Source organism: Perissodus microlepis, chromosome 23 (genome assembly GCF_051167445.1).
Source record: "Perissodus microlepis isolate ML-2025 ecotype Zambia chromosome 23, ASM5116744v1, whole genome shotgun sequence".
NCBI lineage: Eukaryota > Metazoa > Chordata > Actinopteri > Cichliformes > Cichlidae > Perissodus > Perissodus microlepis.
In genome coordinates, this window is record NC_140482.1 from 39,696,735 (window position 1) to 39,717,608 (window position 20,874).

Consider the following 20,874-nt stretch of genomic DNA (forward strand, 5'->3'; position numbering starts at 1 on the left):
TGTTTGAGTATGAGTGTTAAGAAGAGAGGCATGGTCATCGTCTACAAAGAAAAATAACTCTTTCTGTTTATAAAAGGGGCTTTTGTTTGTCTGTGACAAGGCAGGGAGAGACAACAGGGATCAACACACCCCAAAACAACTGGCCAAATTATGCCAGATCATTTCAAATTTCATGTTGGAATTTGAGGCGTTATGGAGCCTCTCCCCTACTGGCAGAGTGTTGCTGTGAGTCACTGAAATAAGCATTGCATTAAAGTTCAATTTTGGGCAATTTTCAAGAATGCAAATGTGTGTTTGTGTGAGCCTTGTGTCTGTAGTAGCACAGTACCTGCATGAGACAACAGCCTTCTCCTTTAGCGCTGACGAAAAGGCCTGTGGGGATACTGGGGATCTGAAAAAATGGGAGAGAGAGGAGAAACAAAGAGAGTCAGGGGGGGCAGGGAGAGGTGAATGAGTCATTTATCAAGTGAATGAATGCTGTAGGCTGCTACACTGCCACTTGTGGTTCCCTGGCTACTAACCAGCAGGCCTTAATTGCCCCAATTAAGATGACACTACTAATCACAGTGGAGGAATATGCCTGGCAGAGAGAACCTACTGAACTCTCACCTGAACCACTCCAGCTGGCTGATGGAGCGCTTTCTCTCTCTCTCTCTCTCTCTCACACACACACACACACACACACACACACACACGCACACGCACACACACACACACACACACAGAGTAGTGCTGACCTGACACCACAGTGCTCTGGCCAAGGTAGTTCATGCCCAAGCTGTCAAGTTTGTAATAAATCCAGTTATTAAATCAACAGACCAACAAGGTGCTTTTGGGAAATCCGGCCCAGTTAAGCCTGGTATGGTTTGGCAGTATCAAAAGGTCCTGGCTACTGCACAGTTGAACACGGAAACGGGGATTAATGTTTAATACCGGTGTGTGGCTCTGGTACATAACTGCTCATCAATCACAGCTCCTAAACTGCATTAAAGTGCACTGGGTTCTCTTAAGGAGGATTTACCACCTCAAGTACTGGTAATGATTAAGGGATTTCATTTTTGATAAAGGCTGTCAAATTAGGTCATCTTCACACACCGCACTGCAGTTCCAGACTTTTCAAGACATTAGATATTGCAGAGTTCGTCCTTTGTTGCTCCCACATGAGGATAGCTTGTTTATTGTCAGAAGGATTCACAGCGACCGAGTGGGTGTTGTGTGTGTGACCACGCTAGCCTAAACTAGATGTGTGTATATCCTGCTGTGTGTTACATGTGCGTAAGGACAACGTCTTCATTTTCCTTCATGACCTGTGTGCAAAAACGCTGAACAGCCTTGACATTAAACTAGACCATGTATTCAGGTTACCTTGGCACTCTGGAGGAGCTTCTTGTTGTCCCTATTGAGTTCAAAGGTCTCCTGGAAGTCAAGGTTGGTGGAGGCCAGTGAGATAGTGAGGTTTACCCCTCCGACATAAGACAGGATGGCATACTCCGACAAAGCATGCAGAGCCACACATGTGTCCTGGCACAGGGGGTTTTCAAGAAGCACCAAGTTAACAATTTATACTTTAGTAGTAACTGTCCATAACACTGAAAGACAGTTTGCTGTCATTTATTACTTATAGTTAATTTAATCTACAACAAAATACAGAAAAGAAAAACAGAGGTACCTGTGTGGAGGAGAAGCCACCCAAGGCATTCCTTTGCTGGGAGAGCCATTTGACGACGGGTAGGGCAGATGCCACATCCCCCAGCAGCGTGTAGGTCAAAAGACCATACGCAGTCATCTCCACTTCTGCTGATACCACTACAAATAAAAACTGATTTTGAAGGGCAGTATTTCGACTCTTAGCTTTATTGTCAAGAATTAAAAAACTCAATCAGTGCTATATTGCTGGTGTTAACAATAAGAATGAAAGTTGCAATTTTCTCAGTGTGTTTTTATTGACAGAGGCTAATTCAAAGCTAGTGTATAGTACTGTGCTGTCACCTCCTTTGCATTATATTACACATGCAGGAGCTATTCTGCAGATGTACAATATACCTGACTGAGCGAGGCCATCACTGAAGCCCATGAAAGTGTCTTCATCTGTCATTGTGCTCCCAGTTAAACTCCAGTGAGTTAGTCCATCTATAAAGACAAACCAGGTGAAACAGACAGGCAGGGGTAACGACTCACCGCTCCTTCCATCAATCTCCTTTGATAAAAACTAAAAGAAAACATCCACACCAGAATGGGGATGGTGCCAGCCCAAAGACAAAGTGAAACAAGCAAAATTCAACACATTAGCACTGTGGGCTCACTAACTATGCTAGATATTTCATGGATCATTATCCTGATTATCCTTTTGCTACCCCACCCTATGCCTTTACTGTACCTGGGGAATAAAATTATTGCTATCAAGGAAGAGCCCCACTCCCCCTGACGCCTGCAACGTTGTTAAATCTGCCAAACTTGCAGAACGTTTCAGGCAAGAGGAAGACAAGGAAATGGCCAAAGGAAATCAACAATAAGATAAGAAAGACAAGGGGAAAGGGAGGGGTGGAGCGAACTGCTGCTGAATACTGCAGCAGCTGGTTTTAAAGTAGCTGCTCTCCTATAGTTTGGGTCTGACTGCTTGTTCAAATTGTGAGCAGGAAGCTGTAAATATAAACCAGTAATACTTTTGTTTTTCTACAAAGATTTGACCAAAGAAGATCTAAATCTCTACATTTTAATGTGCAATATTGTCGTGGTTACAAAAAATACTTGATTCAATTTTCCTGGTTAAGTTCTGACTTAAAATACTACTACTACTAACAGTATTGCTCATAGTGGTACCTTGTGTGATAGCCATGTGGTTGAGGCGGCGCAAGGCCAGCGGGGCATAAGGACTGCGTAGCAGCGCCAAGGCATACGCAGACAGAGCGGTAGTGTAAGGATCATCAGCAGTGTATGTGTTCCCTTCCAGAAAGTCCTTGGCTTTAGCCACTGCCACTTTCTCTTCCTGGACCAGACAAGAAAGACCACAGGGCAAACACAGATGAACGTGTGATCAAAAGTTTACAAAATGTGGCAGAGAGACATTTTTCTAGAATCTGTAAAAATGTTCTACTCAGTGTCATATTGGCAGAAATATGTGTATGTCTTGATACAAGCACATTTCATATCTAATAGCTGATGTCCGCTGTTAATGGGTGAAGCAGAATTTTACATTTCACATTTAATGCGCTGTTAACATTGCGACAAAATCTCTATAGTTTACATTGCAAATAACAGAGTGGGTTATAGTGATTTGGTCTGCTTGTGCAATTCTATATCCCAGGATCATCAGATATAGCTTTTACTTATTGAAACTACTGCTACACTTTTAATCCCGTGTCCCCAATGCAAACACACGCACACAAAATCATCACCAACCTAATTTTTTTTTAGAGGCTGCTCTGTCCAAAAACACGACAGTAGTTATTGAATAAACACTCATTTTAGCCATTAAAAAGTTGAGAGTGACTTTCATCTCATGCAGACGTGACCTTCCCTCTCATCCATGCGATGATAGGCCTCCAGAGCCACTCACTGTAATTGCAGCAGTCATCTTTTAATTAAGTGAAATTGAGGGGGGGGGGGGGGGGGGTGTACTGCTTTGAAGTGAAGGATACCTTTTTGGTTTTTATCAGTTGTAAAAGCACAGATTCTCAGAAGAAACCTTCTGGGAGAGATAGGAGAGGAAGGGGGGAAGACAGATGGGTGGAGAGGAGCCAGGCGGAGGAAATGCTAAATAAAGAGTCAACTATCTGGACGATTGGTGAGCAAAGACAAAAACAATCTGAGGTTTGGATGCTTTCATGTTTAAGGAATTTCCAGCACACGCTGAGGACGATCATAGAAGACTCTTTTCCTAACTTTTCCATTTCTTTTAGTGAACACTAATGTTTATTTATCAAGGGCGGCTACTAGTAGGAGAATAAAGAAAAAGCAAGGTGGGAAAAAAATAGAGCAAAGCGGAGGGACAAAGGGAAAAAACAGATGGCAGAAAGAGAGCAATGCAACAGAGGTGTCTTTCATGGGAATCAAATGTCTCTGCACATCAGCCTGAAACTTTTGAAGTAGTCCTAAATGTGATAAGACGGTACATTAGCAGCACTGGGGCATAACAAATTTGAGCAGGCGGACTGCCAACACATCCATCTTCACAACTATGAGGAATGCAGCGATACGTCCACACACGACCCAGGCTGGGAGGAAGGACTTTAGGAGTATATGGCAGGTATGTTTTATTAAGTAAAGCACCTCACTTTGAGACTGGATGAAACCATGAATCAAATTTTACACCACTGCGTTGATTTTACGTGACGTATTAGTCAAAATGAGAAACTTTAGCATGTTTTAGTGGGTTTGTTTAGGCCTGCCTAATTCAACACTATTTCGTTTGCCCCTGAGGAGCAACTGTGAAGCGAGAGGAATAAATAGTCTGCAGTGTCATTCAGTGCTGCTGGCCTGCTTACCTCTGTGGTAATCCCTGTCTCCAACAGAGCTGCTACCACATAAGCTGTAAGTGAAATCTTCCCATGGATTCCTCCCTGTGGTCAAAACCAGACATGTTTACACTTAATAACATCTCGGCTCTCATTTCTCCGCAGTATAAATATTGTTAAACTTTAAATGTATTCATCGGTCCAGAAATCCTTTAGCTAAGAAGTCTGACACCAGGTTCATGCTGTAAATTTATGTGATTATTGCCCTCTCAATCAATGCCATTATCCATCTTGTCTATCCAATCTACTTCTTACACCCGTTCCTGCTTTGCAAGCACAGAAAATGAAACATCTGTCACCTCACATCTATGTAGACACAGCCCTACCTGCAGGTCTTTGTTGAGGATGCGTCCCATAGCGGGGAAGGAGCCGTCATCTCCCTGATGCTTGATGAGCCAAGACTTGGCTGCATGAAGCTCATCGGGGTCGATGTAGATGAATCCTTGAGACTCGGCAAAGGACTTCAGCACAAATGCTGTCAACCTTAGAGGAAGGACAGATGGAGGTGAGAGAAAAAAAGACGGGTAAGGGAAAGGAAAAGATATCAAAGATCTCTGACAACATATGGAATCACTATTTGAGTGGACTGAGAAGTTTTTCCACACTCTTTCTATCTGTCAACAAATGGGAAGAGGGGCTGATAGAGACGTCCATAAATGTTGGGATGTGGTTTCCAAGAGGACTGGTATGTATAGATGGAGCTGATGAAATGGAAAAAAGCAAGGAAGTAAGGAGGGGAGCAGATGGGTGCGGCAGGGTTTGATCAGTGCTACAGGATGCGGCAGCTGTGCTCTTGGGAATGTGAAATTGCACACGGGCCAATCAAGTATGTTTCTGGTTGTGATTCGAAGATTCCCCGAAAGCATTCCGAAACTTACACAAACATGAATATCAGGAACGAAGGTTGGGAATCCAGTTGGCCTGGGAGTGCAACTGAGAGTTTATGAGCTGTGGCTTTAGTGGGCCACAGTGGAGAAGAACCAGGGGAGAAATGGAGAAAGGCTAAGGTCAGCCCCGGGGGACACGGCTGAGCTAATAAACATACACGCATCCATAAACAACAGACCTCCCGGTACTGGTAGAAAGCAGCAGTCTCTGGCCAACAACTGCTCAGTGACAGCAAGACATTCCATTACAGCACCCCGTTACCAAAAGAGACTTACAGGATGAGGTAAGCTGTTTACAACAAAGAGAAAGAAACACAAGAGAGAAATAACGGAATAAACAAACAGGTCACACTCTAGTTTCTCAACGCAGCTTGTAAGTGAGATCACACTCCAAGAAAAGAGTACCAGAGGGGATGAACTGGAAAAAAAGATCTTTGCACTCATAAACCAAAAACATTAAATCTTCCGTGGTTGGAACCTGGATTATTCCTCCCCAGAGACAAAACTAGGGCTGAAGCCACAAGTCCGCTGGAATTTTTATAATGTTAAGTGATATTGTGTCACTGACTTTAAATGTTAGGCTTCAGGGAAAGGTACTGGAAAATGTAAATATGATTTAGCTTGGAGAAGGAAGGAAGCAGTAGACAAGCTCACTTCCACCACTCACCCCACGACTAAGGTCACCATCTCACGACTCTCACCTTCACTTATTGTTTCTCCTGTTTTCTGACTCCACACATCCAAATCCTCTCTATGAGCTACACTTATTCAGCCCCGTCAGAGCTAAAGGACTTTTCTGAGACAATACATGGGTGTGCTCCACGATAAAGCTGAGGTTGATAAGCTTTAAGGAGAATTTTGCGAGGTGGATTCAGAGAAAGTGCTTATCGTTACTTTAACGAGCCTGGATTCACTATATATATCATATAGTTAACACAGTAAATGACTTTACTTTAAAACATATTTTACAACACATCTGCAAATAGAAGGAAAGCGACAACACAAACACTGACATACAGGTTTGGCACAGGAATGGAAACAGATATTAAGTTAATGCAGCAGTGTGTATCAGTTCTTTTAATCTCAGGTATTCAGCCTGTAACCCTGCTAATGCTGTCAGATCAATCTTTGGGTCGAGACACAAATGACATGCCGGTCTCAACACGTAGAGCCAAGAACTAAACCCTATTATTAAGGATAATTATATAAGGAAAAAGCAACAAGTTTTTAAAGCACATTTTGATTTACTACAACTTTGCTTTATTCTTTTAGCTAAAATTAAAGAATACAAGACAATTTGAAGGCTTATTGCAGTTTGCAAGACAGCCTTCACTCTGAAGTTTTATTTACTGTCTGCCTGGAATATTAAAAATATTGTGCAGGGGGAATGTAAACGTCTTGTAATTGTATCCGAATTGTGAATTCATACCTCTAGTTTGAAATGAAGTTCAAGGCTTCAATTACTTTTAGGGGTAAAGGTCACATTAGGGATTAAGTGAGGGGAAACTGATGTTGTCAGTGAACGGGCTTCACATCTTAAATTGAAGACAATCCAGAAGTACTTTAAAGTACAATATCACCAGGTGCTGGCTTAAAAAAACAAAACAGGAATCTCTGCCTTCAATAGACCCCAAATGAAAATGAGTCAACCTCTCTCATTAAATAGTAAGTCTGTAAATTGGTTCCACAAGTCCGTGTGATGTCATTCGCTAAATCCACTTCATACGATTCAGTGTGCTGGTGATCATCTTGAAATTAATTCCAATATGAAGCAAATATCAGGCCTGAAAGGAGGTATTTCTAGGGGTGTGGTTGGCTTAAAAGACATGCCTGGTCTAGTGAGACTGACAAGGCAATTTTGGCATTAAGTACAATGTGTACACATTAGCTATGCACCCCAGTCAGGATCAAGTGTCACTCGTCTGCTCTAGCTCCCTTCCCATATTTGGAAGATTCTGGCTCCAACCAGAAGAGATGGTGTGGACCACAAAGCGAATCTCTAGGCCAGGGATGTCGAAGTCATTTTACATTGTGGGCAGCATACAAATCACTTTGATGTGGGTCGGATCAGTGAAACTCTCCTTTCTGTCAGTGTATAGAGGTTAAAATGCACATTTAATCTTGGAGATATCTTAATATAAGAAAAAGAAGTGCAAATTCAATTGTATGTCTCAGTTTTTCTGCATGATAAAGAAATTCTGCTTGAAGTAAGTGAAAAATATCTGTCAGCACAACTCTTTGGGGTACGAATTGGAAAAAGGAAATGTGTAAAACTACAGAAAAAGATGTGGCTTCTCATTGCCCAGATGTCTGTTTATTCTAAGGAATGCCCTATTTATTGTTTTAACTGTGGACACTGTAAAAAAAATGAAATTTCTATAGGAGAACTTTTCGGTCCTTTAATTGCTAACTATTACTTAATTACTTCAGTGTAGTAAGAATGGCCATAGGAATGTCTTTATCATTAGAAAAATTTTTCTAAAAGTTAAGATAAAAGTTGAAAATTTAGGCCCTACTTTACATTTTCCAAAGCTGGGCCGGATTGGAGTCTTTACCGAGCTGATTCTGGTCCCCGGCCTTTATTTTTGACAGCCCTGCACTCAGCTTAAACTCAGCTCCAGTGCGAATGAATGGGTGAAGTCATCACTTGCTTCTTCTATCTCTATATTTTTGTATTTGCAAAATATTGGTCTTTTAATTCTTATCACCATAAGAATGAAAGAGGTAAAGGGTCAGAAACACATCTCATAATTTCTTTCTTTGCCAGCGTTTCTCTACTTTTGCACAACATCAAGTCAGCGAACGTTCAGCCCAGTTTGTGAACGGTTAACAGCCTTGACATCAGAGATAATTAGCGCTACACACCTAACCATTATTGCCAGCCCGTGTCATTCTGCTCTGTATTTTCATTAAACCCTGTCAATTTCCATACTGATACATTTTCACATCCTGGGATACATTAACACTGCATTACAGCTGCTTTTAAGCAGGCAGTAAAGCAGTGCTCTGCTCATGAACCCGGAGTCTGAAGCAAAAGCTGGGCTTGTTTTGGATGCAAACATGTTGTTGATGGATTCATAAAGTGTCTGATACAGTTTTACTGAATGTTCACCATCTGTGTTGTGCCCACAGCCCACACTTGTTACCCTGGGTGCCAAGGAAAACTCCAAACCGCTGCTGGTTACATCCTCATATCCTCTCACAGTCATCAGGGGAAGAGTTCAAGCTTTCAGCAGCGGTTTAATATTACCAATTACACCCAGGTAGTGAGTCATAAGGAGACATGCACCATTTCTATTTTCTAGACCATGTCAAAAAAAGGTAAAACCTTTTTGGTAAAGTGGCTCCAGACAACTTATAACACTGTCTCCAATAGTGGCATTAAGAGCTTGTTTGTGGGGCCAAAGCAGCATGGGTCCACTCAGTGCTACGGATATGAACCCTGATTAATTGCAAATAAATCTTGACAACTTTGCCTACCTCAGGGATCTAATTATGCAGTTTGTTTATGATTCTCTGTCATTTATGTAACCTGCTGTTTCACGGTGTTAGCTCTACTAAATATCACAATACCCACCTCAGTTCATAAATCAACCAGAGGTATGTACATTCTGCGTGGGCCTCAAAATACAAGCAGTGGAGCTCCCCATTGAGACAACCGAATCGAGTTTTATAAATATTAACATGGTTGTCTGCCTGCCTGCCTCCAGGCAGTGTAAACATGCAATAAACACTCGAAAGGGAAAAACTCAGAGATTTAAACATACCAACAGGAATAGATTAATATGAGCACAGCGTACGAAGGTTTTGATAAAAACTTTACTGCTTTGGCCGGCAACCTATGTCCCACTGAAAGCTGAAGAATGTGGCTACAGCCAAGCATAGCTTAGATGGTATGTGTTGTGCACATTTCAGCAACTACACCTACAGCTACTTACCACATGCTGCCAGAGGAATCCCTCTCTCCGAAAGCACTGTATGATCCATCCCGCCGCTTGTAGGTCAGCTGTCTCTGGTAGCCTGGATGAGAAGAGAGTACTGTAAGAAAGGTTGGTTCCTAAGAACACGCAGAAATTATGTACATCTTTTTCAGGTTTGCTGATAAATCTCGAGGTGGATGTATTTTTTTTAGTTTTTATCCACCACTGCAGAAATGTGCACAGAATAAAAGTAATGTGCAGGAGAAGCACCACCATGTTAACTAGCCCGTGTGAGCTTGGAAGATCAGGCAGCCCAGAATCAACGCAGTGAAACTAAACACGGTATATTAAAAGGTAGCCAAAAAATTCAAATACATTTCAAAAATATAACATTTGTGGATCCCTGAAATTCTCTTTTGGCATTGATTTCTGATTCTTCACCCAGCTCTGTGGTGCATAGTGTGCTGCGACTAAATAAATGAAGGAAAACAGAACGTTTGCTCGGACATGCTCCCGATGTTCTTACATCTGCAGTCAAGTGGTTTCACTTGCAACTATGCAAACTGTGCAAAGATGTTCTGGTGCTTGCCTCCAAGAGGGTGAATCCAGCATAGTTTTCAGGTCTTAAAAAACACAAACGAACAAGAAAAATAGCCCACAATATAATAATTTACCAATATTCAAACATTTGTTGCTGTAACTAAGACAGTAGACACTCGGTAGCTGAATTTCCACTTTGTTTTAGGGTCAGCCCGAGTGTCAAAGGCAAACTCTTGAATTTACATATATATGCAGGGTGACCTGTCCTTGTGTGGCACAATAATAAAGCCTATTGACATTTATTAAAGTTGAAGTTTTCCTTTTATATCTTTGTGAGGGACAAAGACTAATCTTGATAACTCTGAATAAACCTTTATGTTTCAGGTTATGATTCAAAGTTTTGAATCCCAGCCAGTCCAAGGCTCCGCTGCCAAAAAACTTTTTGTCTGATAAATGAACTCCGTTATTCAAGGTAAACTATATTCTTGTTGATTGCAGACAGCCCAATTATGGTGCATAACTTTAAGAAAACAGCAAACTGTTAGAAATCATTCCTTTCTTTGAGCATGACGCCACTTTGCGCAGCTTCATGCCAGAAAGGATTTGATATGTTGAGATTCATGACACACTCTTGAAGAACTTAAATAACTTCCTTGTTCCTGTGTTTAAAGTGCTGGTCTCTAACTGGGTTTACATCGGTGGGTATTTGGGAGGGCACAAATGGCAGAATCTGTGGTACTGAAAGTAATCCATATGTTTAAGAATCACCATATTGGTGTTACTGAGTTAACTCAGCATCTTGTTAATATATTATTTATCTTAAATACTCTGATGACAGCTCAAGCACATTTGGACATGAAAAAATAATTCTAAAGAGACCATCAGAGCTTGTCTTAGCGAGGAGGTCATATTTAACCTACGAGGAAAAGAAAATACTGAATATCTGATCCAAGGAAGCGATTTGTTAGGATTCAGTTTCTTTACCTTGAAGTAAGTAGTCAGTTGCTTCATTTTCAACCTCAGGGCTGAGCTGCCTGGTCTTCTGCAGATACTTCAAAACAAAGACATTGGGGGCAAAGTGGATCATATTCTGCTCTCCACACCCAAAGGGTAGCCTCAAGAGCTTGTCCAGGTTATGCAAAGTTGGCCCCATAACATCACCTGATATTAGAGCAAGATACACAAACACACTTCACTTACTGACACTGCAAAATGTGCTGTATATTAGTTCCATTCACTTGAGGATTGCATGATCTAAAATAGTTTTTTTTTTCAGATGTAAATGACACAATGATGGAAGTAATAATAGTATATGGAATGTATAAGCATCCAACCAGAAAACAGTTTACCAATCATAAATGCAGCAGCTCTTTCTGATCCAGGCACCATGTTTTGTGGGACTCCAAGTGTGAAAGCCTCATTGTGGTTGTCATCAGAGTCTTCCTTCCTCCAAATCTTGAACTCCCCTACTGAGCCCCAGCCTGTAGAAAAGCCTATGTGCCGCACCTGGATGGAAGAAAAAGTATTTTTACAGAAATGATCTCTAAAGAAATTTCCTGGAGTTGGAACAAAGATGTCATAAAAGTGTCAAACCTGTCCTGTGAATTGGCCTGCCCATCGCAGGATGACCGATTCATTGGTTGGATGTAAACCATGGCCCACCTGGAAGGAACGCAGGAATAATTATTTGTAATTATTATTCTGCATTTGCTTGAAATGTTTCATTATTTTTGCCCCATAATAGACGATACCAACAAAAACACTGGCACAGATTAGACCCAAGATAGCTGACAGATAATCTGTTACTGAAACTAGGCTCCAAGAACTCAGTTCCCTCCTCACCCCTTTATTGTTTGACTGCATCTGCGAGCCTCACTAACTCATAAGTGGGTTCTCTTGCTACTTAAAGCAAGACACAACATCCATCCAGACGATCAGGAGATGGAAAAGGTCCCAAATCCACAGTGGGCACTGCCTGGATGGTACCCATTCAAACTGAATAAAATAAAGGATTTCCACTAGTGTGTTACAAAGCAGGTGCCCTCCTGGTCCTGGTTAACCACCAACCAACCAGCCAAAACATCAGGGAAGTTTTTAGAAAATGGATACAGGAAGTAGAAAAGAAACCCCCCTCTCTTTTCTCACAAGCAATAGCGCCAACACACTGCATGCAAGTTTAATAAAGCTATAAGTTAACCCAATGCTATTTCAATTTGCTCTCATTGTCCGATTGTCTTAGCAGAAAACGCTGCGTTGGGCTTAGAGTAGGATACCAACTACCAAATATTGGTATCTTCATAGACACGCTGGCTGTTTGAATCCGTGTTTTTAAGACTGTCACTGGTACATATAGAGGTACAAAGTGAAAATTCTTAGCCATGGCTTTGACTTCTCTCATAGCATATATATATATATAAAAACCCATATGAACATGCTAACAGTGTTAAAGATTTTAATTTTTATGGGAGAGGATTTGTGAACCTACTGGTACAGTTCCTTTCCAGCTGGTCCTTCTTCCAGCTGTTGGTGATGCCATTGTGATTCATGCACCTCCCACAGATAATCCCAAAAACAAACACTCACACAGACCCATGCAGAGCACACTTGCTCTCCCGTATAAGAGTTTAATTTCATAATCACATTACACCATAAGACCATGAAACTCATCCATTTCCCAACGCTATTGGTGTTGAAGAAAATAAACGTATTCCCAAAGTACTTTGGGAAGTAATACGCGGCTTTTTAATTACTGCCTTTGGTGAATGGTGCAAGTCTAATTAATGCTGTGGCTGGAGCCGGGAAGTGGTGTGCCAGCCATTCACTGCCATGCAAGTCCTTGGCCATGGATCATCGACTGCCCTCAGTGTCCCCTGTTAAGTGTGAGTTCACCCAGAGGCACACCAGTAAAAACGGCGCCAGCTCTCCTAACACACAGACCCCATGGCCTGCCGCACTTCTTTTTGTGTCAGAGCATCCGAGCACAACCTCGAAGCAAATATGCCGTACATTTGGAAGTGTTACATCTATGATTCCTTTCTCTTCTTACCTGTACCACACCTCCCTTCCAACTGATCCAAAAGCTGCGGAACTCATCCCAAGACAGGATCCCTGGCGTAGGGACGCTGACAAGAGGCTCGCCCATTTTGCCAGCGGAAATCCAGGAACGAGTGTTCTGCCTGCCCCCGAGTACGATCTCCAGCATCTCTGCGCTGTCGTGGGGACTGGCAGAGAGGGCAAAATGGGCATCGTTGTGTGTCTTTACTGCCACCTGGAACTGGTTCATCCTGCTTGGCTTTTTCACATACTGATACTCATATTTGTTGGGGGTAGAAATATGAATCCTCTCTGAGAAATGAAATGCAAAATAAACTTGAACTTTGTAAAGTTTAAGGCTTATTCTCATTATGCTATATCAATTAAAAATGATTTACACTGACCATTTGGACAGAAGAAAACACTGTAGGTGTATTCTCTGGGCAGGCCTTCTGGCTGTAAACAGGGTGGCAGCAAGAGAAAAGATGCAGAAAAACATTACAGAAATACACAAAACAAACAATAAAAAAGTAGTTCTTTCTTATTAAAAGATTAAAGGATAAAAAAAATATTAAAGGAAAATCTCAGCTTTCTTACCTCAACCAGGACAGTCCTACGGACATAGTCCTGGCCTTGGATCATGTCATTACTTATTTTGCCTATCTGGAATCCATCTGAGCAGCAGCCTGGTTCACTAAAGGCAATGGCACGAGCTGTGAAGGCAGTACAGAACAAAAGTCAGCTTAAGATTTTGTTTTTGTTGACACCATATGCAGCTTCAGAGACAGTGGCTTGAGCAATTGCTCTTCTTTAGCCAGGGAAATGAGGCATAGTGAGCCTGTTCCCATCTGTACTTCTGTAAGTCTATTTGGGATACTTTTTTTTTCTAATTACCTTAATTAGTTTCTTAGTGAGATGATCAGCAGTCAAATAAATATGTTTTGCAAAATTTCCAGACATCAAAATACATTAGACAAGACAAGCATATCTGTAAAAGGATTCCCAGTTCTTTTGCTGGGGAGCCCACTGGAAATGTGGCCCTGTGCCAATTGTGTCTCTTTGTGTGTGTGTAGTGAGAAGGAAACACAAGGGGCTAGTGGACTAGGAGTGGGGCCATGGGGGGCCCATTGACCGCCAGTGACCTGCAAACTCATCAACATGCCACTGAGTGTCACAGTGCAGCTCTGGTTACTCCCCCACTGCTGGCCTGCTTTGTTTTCACATGCGCTCCGGAGGGGACTATTTGTAACCTGGGTGGGTGACCAGATCACACACACGGCTCCTTGGCCAGCAAAGCTTTCCTCAGTCATAGGCTCGCCCTTTTGTGTGGAATCACACTGAGTGGACCAAAGTCCTGGTGAAAGCTTGCTGTTGCTTGTAAGTGCCACGCCACTAAAGAATGCAAATAAGGCCATTTCCATGAGTCAGCACAAATCAATCTTGTAACATTCACATTAGCATCAAAACCTTGCATCATTCTTTTTTTCTAAAGCATGGCTGATCTAGAGAATGGGAACTTTATGGCATTGTCAGGTCTATGCTTTTATAGTACTGGTAACACAATCACCATCCATGAGCATGCACTGCTGCAGAGATGCTTCTCCACAGTTGGAAGAAGTGAAAAATTGCCCTCTGACTTTGCCCTGTGGCTCACATATACGTGTCCCAACAAAATAATTTTGGCTTCCTAATTAAAACATTTCTGCCACTTTATCAACGTAGTACTAGAAATAAAATAATAAGCGAGTTTTATGAATTTGACTGAGCTCTGTGGATACCTGTGATGTTAACTGATCCCAGCTCAGTGAACGACAATACAATATTTGTAGGAGCAGCCTCTCCAGGAGCAACACACTTCTTCCTGGTGAGATAAAGCTTTCCAGGATGGCCAACAAACTTGATACCCTCTGGAACCGACACTTTTAAATGAACCTGCGAGTGGAGAGAAGAAGAAGAGACAAATCAGAGAAAAGCGATCTCCTCTGATAGCCTTTAATGACATCATATCTGTTAGGCACGCCCCTCCCTCATATAGCGTGCTTCATCAAAGCTCTGAAAGCAAGGGCGAATTTTTTAAATCACACTGTGAATTTTCCATGCTGACTGACTCATGCTTCTCAAACTCCCTGAAGGATTAAGTTCCACTCATCGTCCAATTTTCACAGGGCTCAGTAATGCAGAAGGATCTTTTAACTGTTCTTTATCCGCATGCCACAAGTCATAAATAACTGAGCAGAAAATATAGGAATCACATGTTGCTGGGGTGGACATCAAAGGATGGGCTATTCTGGTTTGCATATTCACCTAACATGACATCAGGGCAGCACACGCACAGGCCATTTAACAGGCTCATCTGCAAACATCATGATGTCATCCGTATGGCGTGCAGGATGGACCCATTTAAGGCCAGGACAGAGCTTAGAGGGCTCTTCGGAGTAAGTGCTGAAACAAACATACTAGGCTAATCTCTTCATCGTCACATTACAAACCTATACTTACTACCGAAGAAGTTATTTCACTTGAAAATATTTGTTCTGCATGTGTATATAATATCGAACCAGTTCTGATACATGCAGAAATAATAATTTAAAGAAATAGATCAACACAGTTATTTGCATCTTATATTTTAATATTTCCTACCTGGAAAATCCTCTGTGATTTATGGCATGTACCATTTTTAGTGCATAGCTATGAACAAAATGAAGGACTGGACAAATTCCAAGACGTATCCGGTCTGAACCACAAGCTCTGCATAAAGAGCCGCTGGAAGGAGGTGTTCTAAGGGGTCCTGAAGTGGTTTGAGAACTCATTTGTGTGTTGGCTGGTTTCATCCCGTTCCAAGATTCCCAAATCTCTATGACTATGGATTTTATCAGCTTATCGTTGACCTACTTCTGTCTAATAACTAAACGGAGCGCCTACTTTATGCCTCATTTGACTGACAAACCTCCAGTTTCTTTTTTGATGATCCTTCTCTCTTTTCCTCTTAGAAACCTTTTTCTTAACCAAATCTGGGGTCTGATCATAGTGAGAGTTGTGAGCAGTCTGTCTGTCTGCCTACGTCTTTTATTTAACTATCAAATTCAGATTACTGAAATATTTGCCGAGTGTGGTCTTTTAATTTTTCGGGCGCTACATCATGGGTTGCTCTTCTTCACTTTAATACAATTTCAATGTCATTTTTACTTATATGCAACACGTTCTCACTCCCAAAGCATAACATTTGACGCTAGGTGACAAATCGTCGGTATATTACGCTTCCGGGCACCCAACACGTCCCTATATTACGAGATCGGAAAAATTAGGAAACATGAGAACCGTTTGGAATGAATCTACACATGTACGTTTATTTTACTTAAATCGCTTTGGAAAACACTATCTAACGTCATTAAAGTGGTGGTTAAGGTCAGGGATAAGGTTATGGTTAGGGCTGGAATACATGGCTGGAACGTCTATTACCACGGGACCGTCGTTCTACTGGATTTCATCCACAACCCAGCACGCAGCATAAGAATGCTGAAGGTCACCGTTCGCGCCGGGCGCGTTCCTATGGAACACCTTGGGACGTGACAAATCGTCGGTATATTACGCCTCAGGAGTGAGAATGGTCTGTTATACAGCACCAAATCACAGTTGTCTTAAGGTGCTTTATATTGTAAGTTAAAGACCCTACGATAATAGCGAGAAAAGCCAACGACTCCATGTAAGGAAGCACTTGGCGACAGTGGGAAGGAAAAACTGCCTTTAAATAGGAAGAGACGTCTCAGTGACGTCATTGTGGTTCCTAACTTGATGTTCTAATAGACTCTTAGCAAGTTTAGATGGAGTCATTTTAGGATTAGTGTTAAAACTAACTGTTAAGAGTTTGCATAACATGTCATACAAACCTATAATTAGTGAAAATGTATTAAAAAATATGTTCTGCGATGGTCTACAAGTCATAAATGATTAAAAAGCACAGATGTGACATGTCCTGTCTTAAAGAATATGATGTCAAGATTGGACTTGAAGGCAGTTGCTACGAACTAATGTCAGAGACTTGTCCATCTGCCACATTAAGAAAACATCTTACCGCAGAGCAGGTAGGCAGGTAGTTGTAGACGGTGAGGGGAACTTTGGTCTGCTCCCCTCTGATTAAGCTGTAGGGCAGCGTAAAGTCCACAAAGAAGCGCTTGAAGGTGCGAAGCTCTGCTCTCGTTCCTAAAGCCAACCCCTTCTGCTCGGACAGGGAAACAACTTCTGCCACCCATGTGGTGATTGAATCCGGCGCATCCAGGTGCAGTTCAGCTTCCCCAGTTTCAGAGCTGTTACGTGGAGATACAACAGTGGAATAAAATAATTGGAGCATATTTTGTTTTTAAGACAAGCTATTAAAATTCATCAACTACAAGGAAGAGCTTGATCAAAGGCTGGAGATTACTTTAATGTTAGCACCTGTGTCAACACCAACATCTGCACCAATATAACTACAGCAAACACTCTAAAATGGACGGTTTTAAGGGACGGTCAGGTGTTGACCCAATCTGTTTCTTTGAAAGAAATGAGCTGGAGTCATTATTGGCAGCGCTCACTGGATGTTGGTCTTGGCAAACTGCAAGAGGGCACAATAAACTTCAAAAACTGCATGTACAGCCTTCCTTTTGATCAAAGCCGTCCAAAATCCATTTTAATATACTTTTAAGGAAAAATCAGAGCTCTGCACTTCACAGGAAATTAGTGAGAGCTGAAGTCCCATCCAAGGGAATCAAGCATATGGAAATCTATGGGCAATTCATTTATATTGGCTAAACATGAATGGAAGGAGCTCTTGAGAAAGTAAGAGTCTGTTCCAAGATTGAATGAGGCATTTCACACCCAGTGGGAGAAGTGGCGGATGCTGCTGCATGATGGAAGATCGGCCGTCTGGCATACAGCACTGCCTCGCACCTTTCCTCTCACAAATTTCTTCCAAGAGTCTGTCATGTTCACGTTTTCCTTTCCAGTACTCTCCACTAATCTTTTTTCTTCCAGCTCTACTCTCGCCTTTCTTCTTCTACCTATATTCTGCTTTTCACATATTTCTCGCCTCCTTTTTGCTCTCTGTAAATGTTTTTCCTGTATCTTTTTCACGCTATCATTTTTTTTTCACATTTGCTCCTCTCTTTTCCATTTCTCTATTCTCTCAAGCACTAAATCACATCAAAGGATAGACAATCTGTTGCACCTGATATATCTAGCCAGAGGCTAGTAACGCAGACACGCACACACGCTCACACAAGACAAATATTATTTAAAGATTTAAATACCTGACGTTGAGGCAGTGCCACACCCAAGTCTCTGGGAAAAATGTACGCCTCCGCCTCTCTACTCTACAGCCAAAACACAAGAAGACATCAGTGAAAAAGCTTTAGCTAATAAAATAACAACATAATGGAAAAATATACTATTTAAAATTCCACAATGATAAGTCACATCATGTGTTTAAAGTTCGGCACTAAAATGAAAAGTATTTGTAGCACAGGGGAATGCAGGCCTAACATATGAAATCAAACAAAGAGGGCGATCCTGATGTAATTATTATTCTGTTATGGGTTTGCGTTCAGATTCCTTGTTTTCGGTAAAGTACATGCCCATATTACAGTGTGTGGTCCAGTGAAGCATTACAGTTAATCTTCTTCAACAATAATAACCACTTTTTTCCCTCTGACATTAAAGAGGGTGGAGTAATACATACAAGTACACAAATTTAATGGTTTAAAAGAACCTCCAAAAAAGACAAAGATCATCTGTTTTCATCAGTTAAAGAGCCAACATACACAAAAACAACTGAATAACCTTGACTATGACATGATACCACACCCAAGTGGCTCACAGTTTGGCTTTTAATACCAATAGAGTATGGTATTTGATAAGCTAGTTTCCTATAATTCACGTTTTTAAAATTTATAATGTCCTGTGTAAAAGTTTTGATCCACCCCTCATTCCTTTTATATCTTGCCAGAAAAATGCCAAATTTCAATTTATGTGCAAAACACATTATTTAATGTGTTTTGGACAAATGCAATTATTTGTATAGTTCTAACAAATAAATCTCTTGAATGAGCTTTCTTCTGATTTCTTTAAGTATTTTTCAGGAAAGTTCTCCAGGCTTCTTAAAGGAAGCTTCTTCAAAGCTCTTCTTTGGATGTTATTTGAATAACGCTGCAGCCAATCAGAAACTTTCCAGCTGCACTGCAAAGCAGATCAACTGATGGTAGTTTTTGACAGAGCCTCTACCGTATTTTACAGAGGGCTGTAGACACTCACTGCTGCACCTCTCTCCTGACCTCCTCCATACATACTGACAACAATTTGAACAAAAGATGCCAATTTTGGATTCATCACTCCATGAGACCTGTTGCCAAACCTCAGCCTTTTCCCCTGTTTCCCTTCCTTTACAATGGCTTCTTTGACAGCCACCCTTTAACAGAGATAAATTCTGATGAACAGCGAGCAGTAGTGAACAGCAGATGGATCAGTTGAAGGGCCAGATCAATCTCTTAGGTCCTGTGTCAGGTCTTTGTTGGATTTGTCCAATTTCCTCATTTTTTAAGGACATGCTAGTTTTTGGCTACAGCTCTTTAGGAATCACCTCAATGGTGCAAAAACGCTGACAAATAGAGATTTTTGCAGATTCAACTAAAAAAATGAAGAAATTATTTAATTTTGCAGTGGGCTGCTAGTAACAAAGTGTCTAACGATACAATTTAAAATGTTTTTTTTGCTAAGTTGCCCATTATGTGTAGACACATGACTGGTTCATCCCTTGAGTTAGGGGCCCTTTTTATGCTTGAATGGTTCAACAGAGTTAAGAGTCACATAGACAATCATTTCCATGAAAAATGGTCATGGTCATGAAAATGAATGCAAAAGCAGCCAGTGCCTAAAGAGAAACTTTAAAAGTCCTTCAAAAAGCCTGGAGAACTATTTCTCAAAACCACTTTAAAAAAATGAAAAGTAAAATATAAAGAAACGTCGGCTGGTACAAGAAGAACTTTCACGCCATTTATGAAAACTTTGAATAATACAATTTGCACATTTTTAGGTATGAGATCATTAGAGTTTGCTGATGCCCAGTGGACAGCCTTGGACACCTATAAAGAACATCCTGTACCTGTTTGTGGGGCGGGAGGGCATAGCAGCCACCAAGGTAGAGGTGTGCGGTTGAAAGGCAGGAACAGCTTCATCTGTGTACATGCCCCCACTCTGCCGATGGTTTAAACTCACCATATCTGTCATCACAACCAGTCCCGTTTCCTGTATTAAATATAGGGAGAAATAAACATCTGCACGCACTAGTACGATTACCTTTTAACCCAGTGACAGCACTAGCTGAGCTCTTTCACTAAGTGTATGTTCTCACTGTAAAAGCAAAGCGCGCGTCCTTAGTGATGTCCCAGTGCCATGGGAACACAGAGGACCGCCTCCGTCTTTTTGCCGTCAGCCCAGGCCACCAGAAGTGTCCGTCATCTTTAGGAATGTTGAAAGCGTCTGAAACATCAAACTCTGCCAGCTCTTTAAACACCTGCAGAGTGAAAAACATATTTATATAAAGTTAGAGTAAAAGTAAAGTTATTTACAAAAATACAGCAGGTAACATCTTAAAAACTACGATCTAAGAAAGTAATTTAAACCAGCTCTCTAAATCTATACTATAAAGCGATTTTAAGTTACAGAACGCTTTAATCAATTGTTTATTAAAGTGTAATATCACCATAATCTATAAATATGACCAACCTTTTCAGGACTCAGCTGAAAGTCGGGCTTCAGCAGGTAAAGACTCTTATCTACAGTGGCCACACAAACACAGGATCCCGTCTTAGCCCGAACGCGCAGGGTCACCGAGTCCCCCGGCATGGACTCATTGGTCGACATAGAAATAGATACCTGCAATCCAAAACATGACACATAAGTACATTCTGCATAAACAAGGTGCATTTAACACATTTCCGCTCCACAGAA

At 41.4% G+C, this 20,874-nt stretch overlaps 1 protein-coding gene across 1 annotated transcript in view; it reads right to left on the reverse strand.

Moving 5' to 3' along the window:
• cpamd8 (C3 and PZP like alpha-2-macroglobulin domain containing 8) overlaps positions 1-20,874 on the reverse strand; it is a 44,533-nt gene that overhangs the window by 12,779 nt on the left and 10,880 nt on the right. Inside the window, exons 16-35 of the mRNA XM_084920643.1 lie at positions 20,650-20,799; positions 20,276-20,437; positions 20,027-20,169; positions 18,180-18,242; positions 16,967-17,198; positions 14,673-14,826; positions 13,492-13,607; positions 13,299-13,350; positions 12,908-13,206; positions 11,455-11,523; positions 11,211-11,367; positions 10,846-11,022; positions 9,340-9,421; positions 4,841-4,997; positions 4,485-4,559; positions 2,821-2,986; positions 2,044-2,130; positions 1,670-1,806; positions 1,366-1,521; positions 329-391 (exon numbers count right to left, since the gene is read on the reverse strand). Of these exons, the coding sequence (XP_084776769.1) occupies positions 329-391; positions 1,366-1,521; positions 1,670-1,806; positions 2,044-2,130; positions 2,821-2,986; positions 4,485-4,559; positions 4,841-4,997; positions 9,340-9,421; positions 10,846-11,022; positions 11,211-11,367; positions 11,455-11,523; positions 12,908-13,206; positions 13,299-13,350; positions 13,492-13,607; positions 14,673-14,826; positions 16,967-17,198; positions 18,180-18,242; positions 20,027-20,169; positions 20,276-20,437; positions 20,650-20,799 (2,697 nt within the window). The remainder of the gene's footprint in view (positions 1-328; positions 392-1,365; positions 1,522-1,669; positions 1,807-2,043; positions 2,131-2,820; positions 2,987-4,484; positions 4,560-4,840; positions 4,998-9,339; positions 9,422-10,845; positions 11,023-11,210; positions 11,368-11,454; positions 11,524-12,907; positions 13,207-13,298; positions 13,351-13,491; positions 13,608-14,672; positions 14,827-16,966; positions 17,199-18,179; positions 18,243-20,026; positions 20,170-20,275; positions 20,438-20,649; positions 20,800-20,874) is intronic.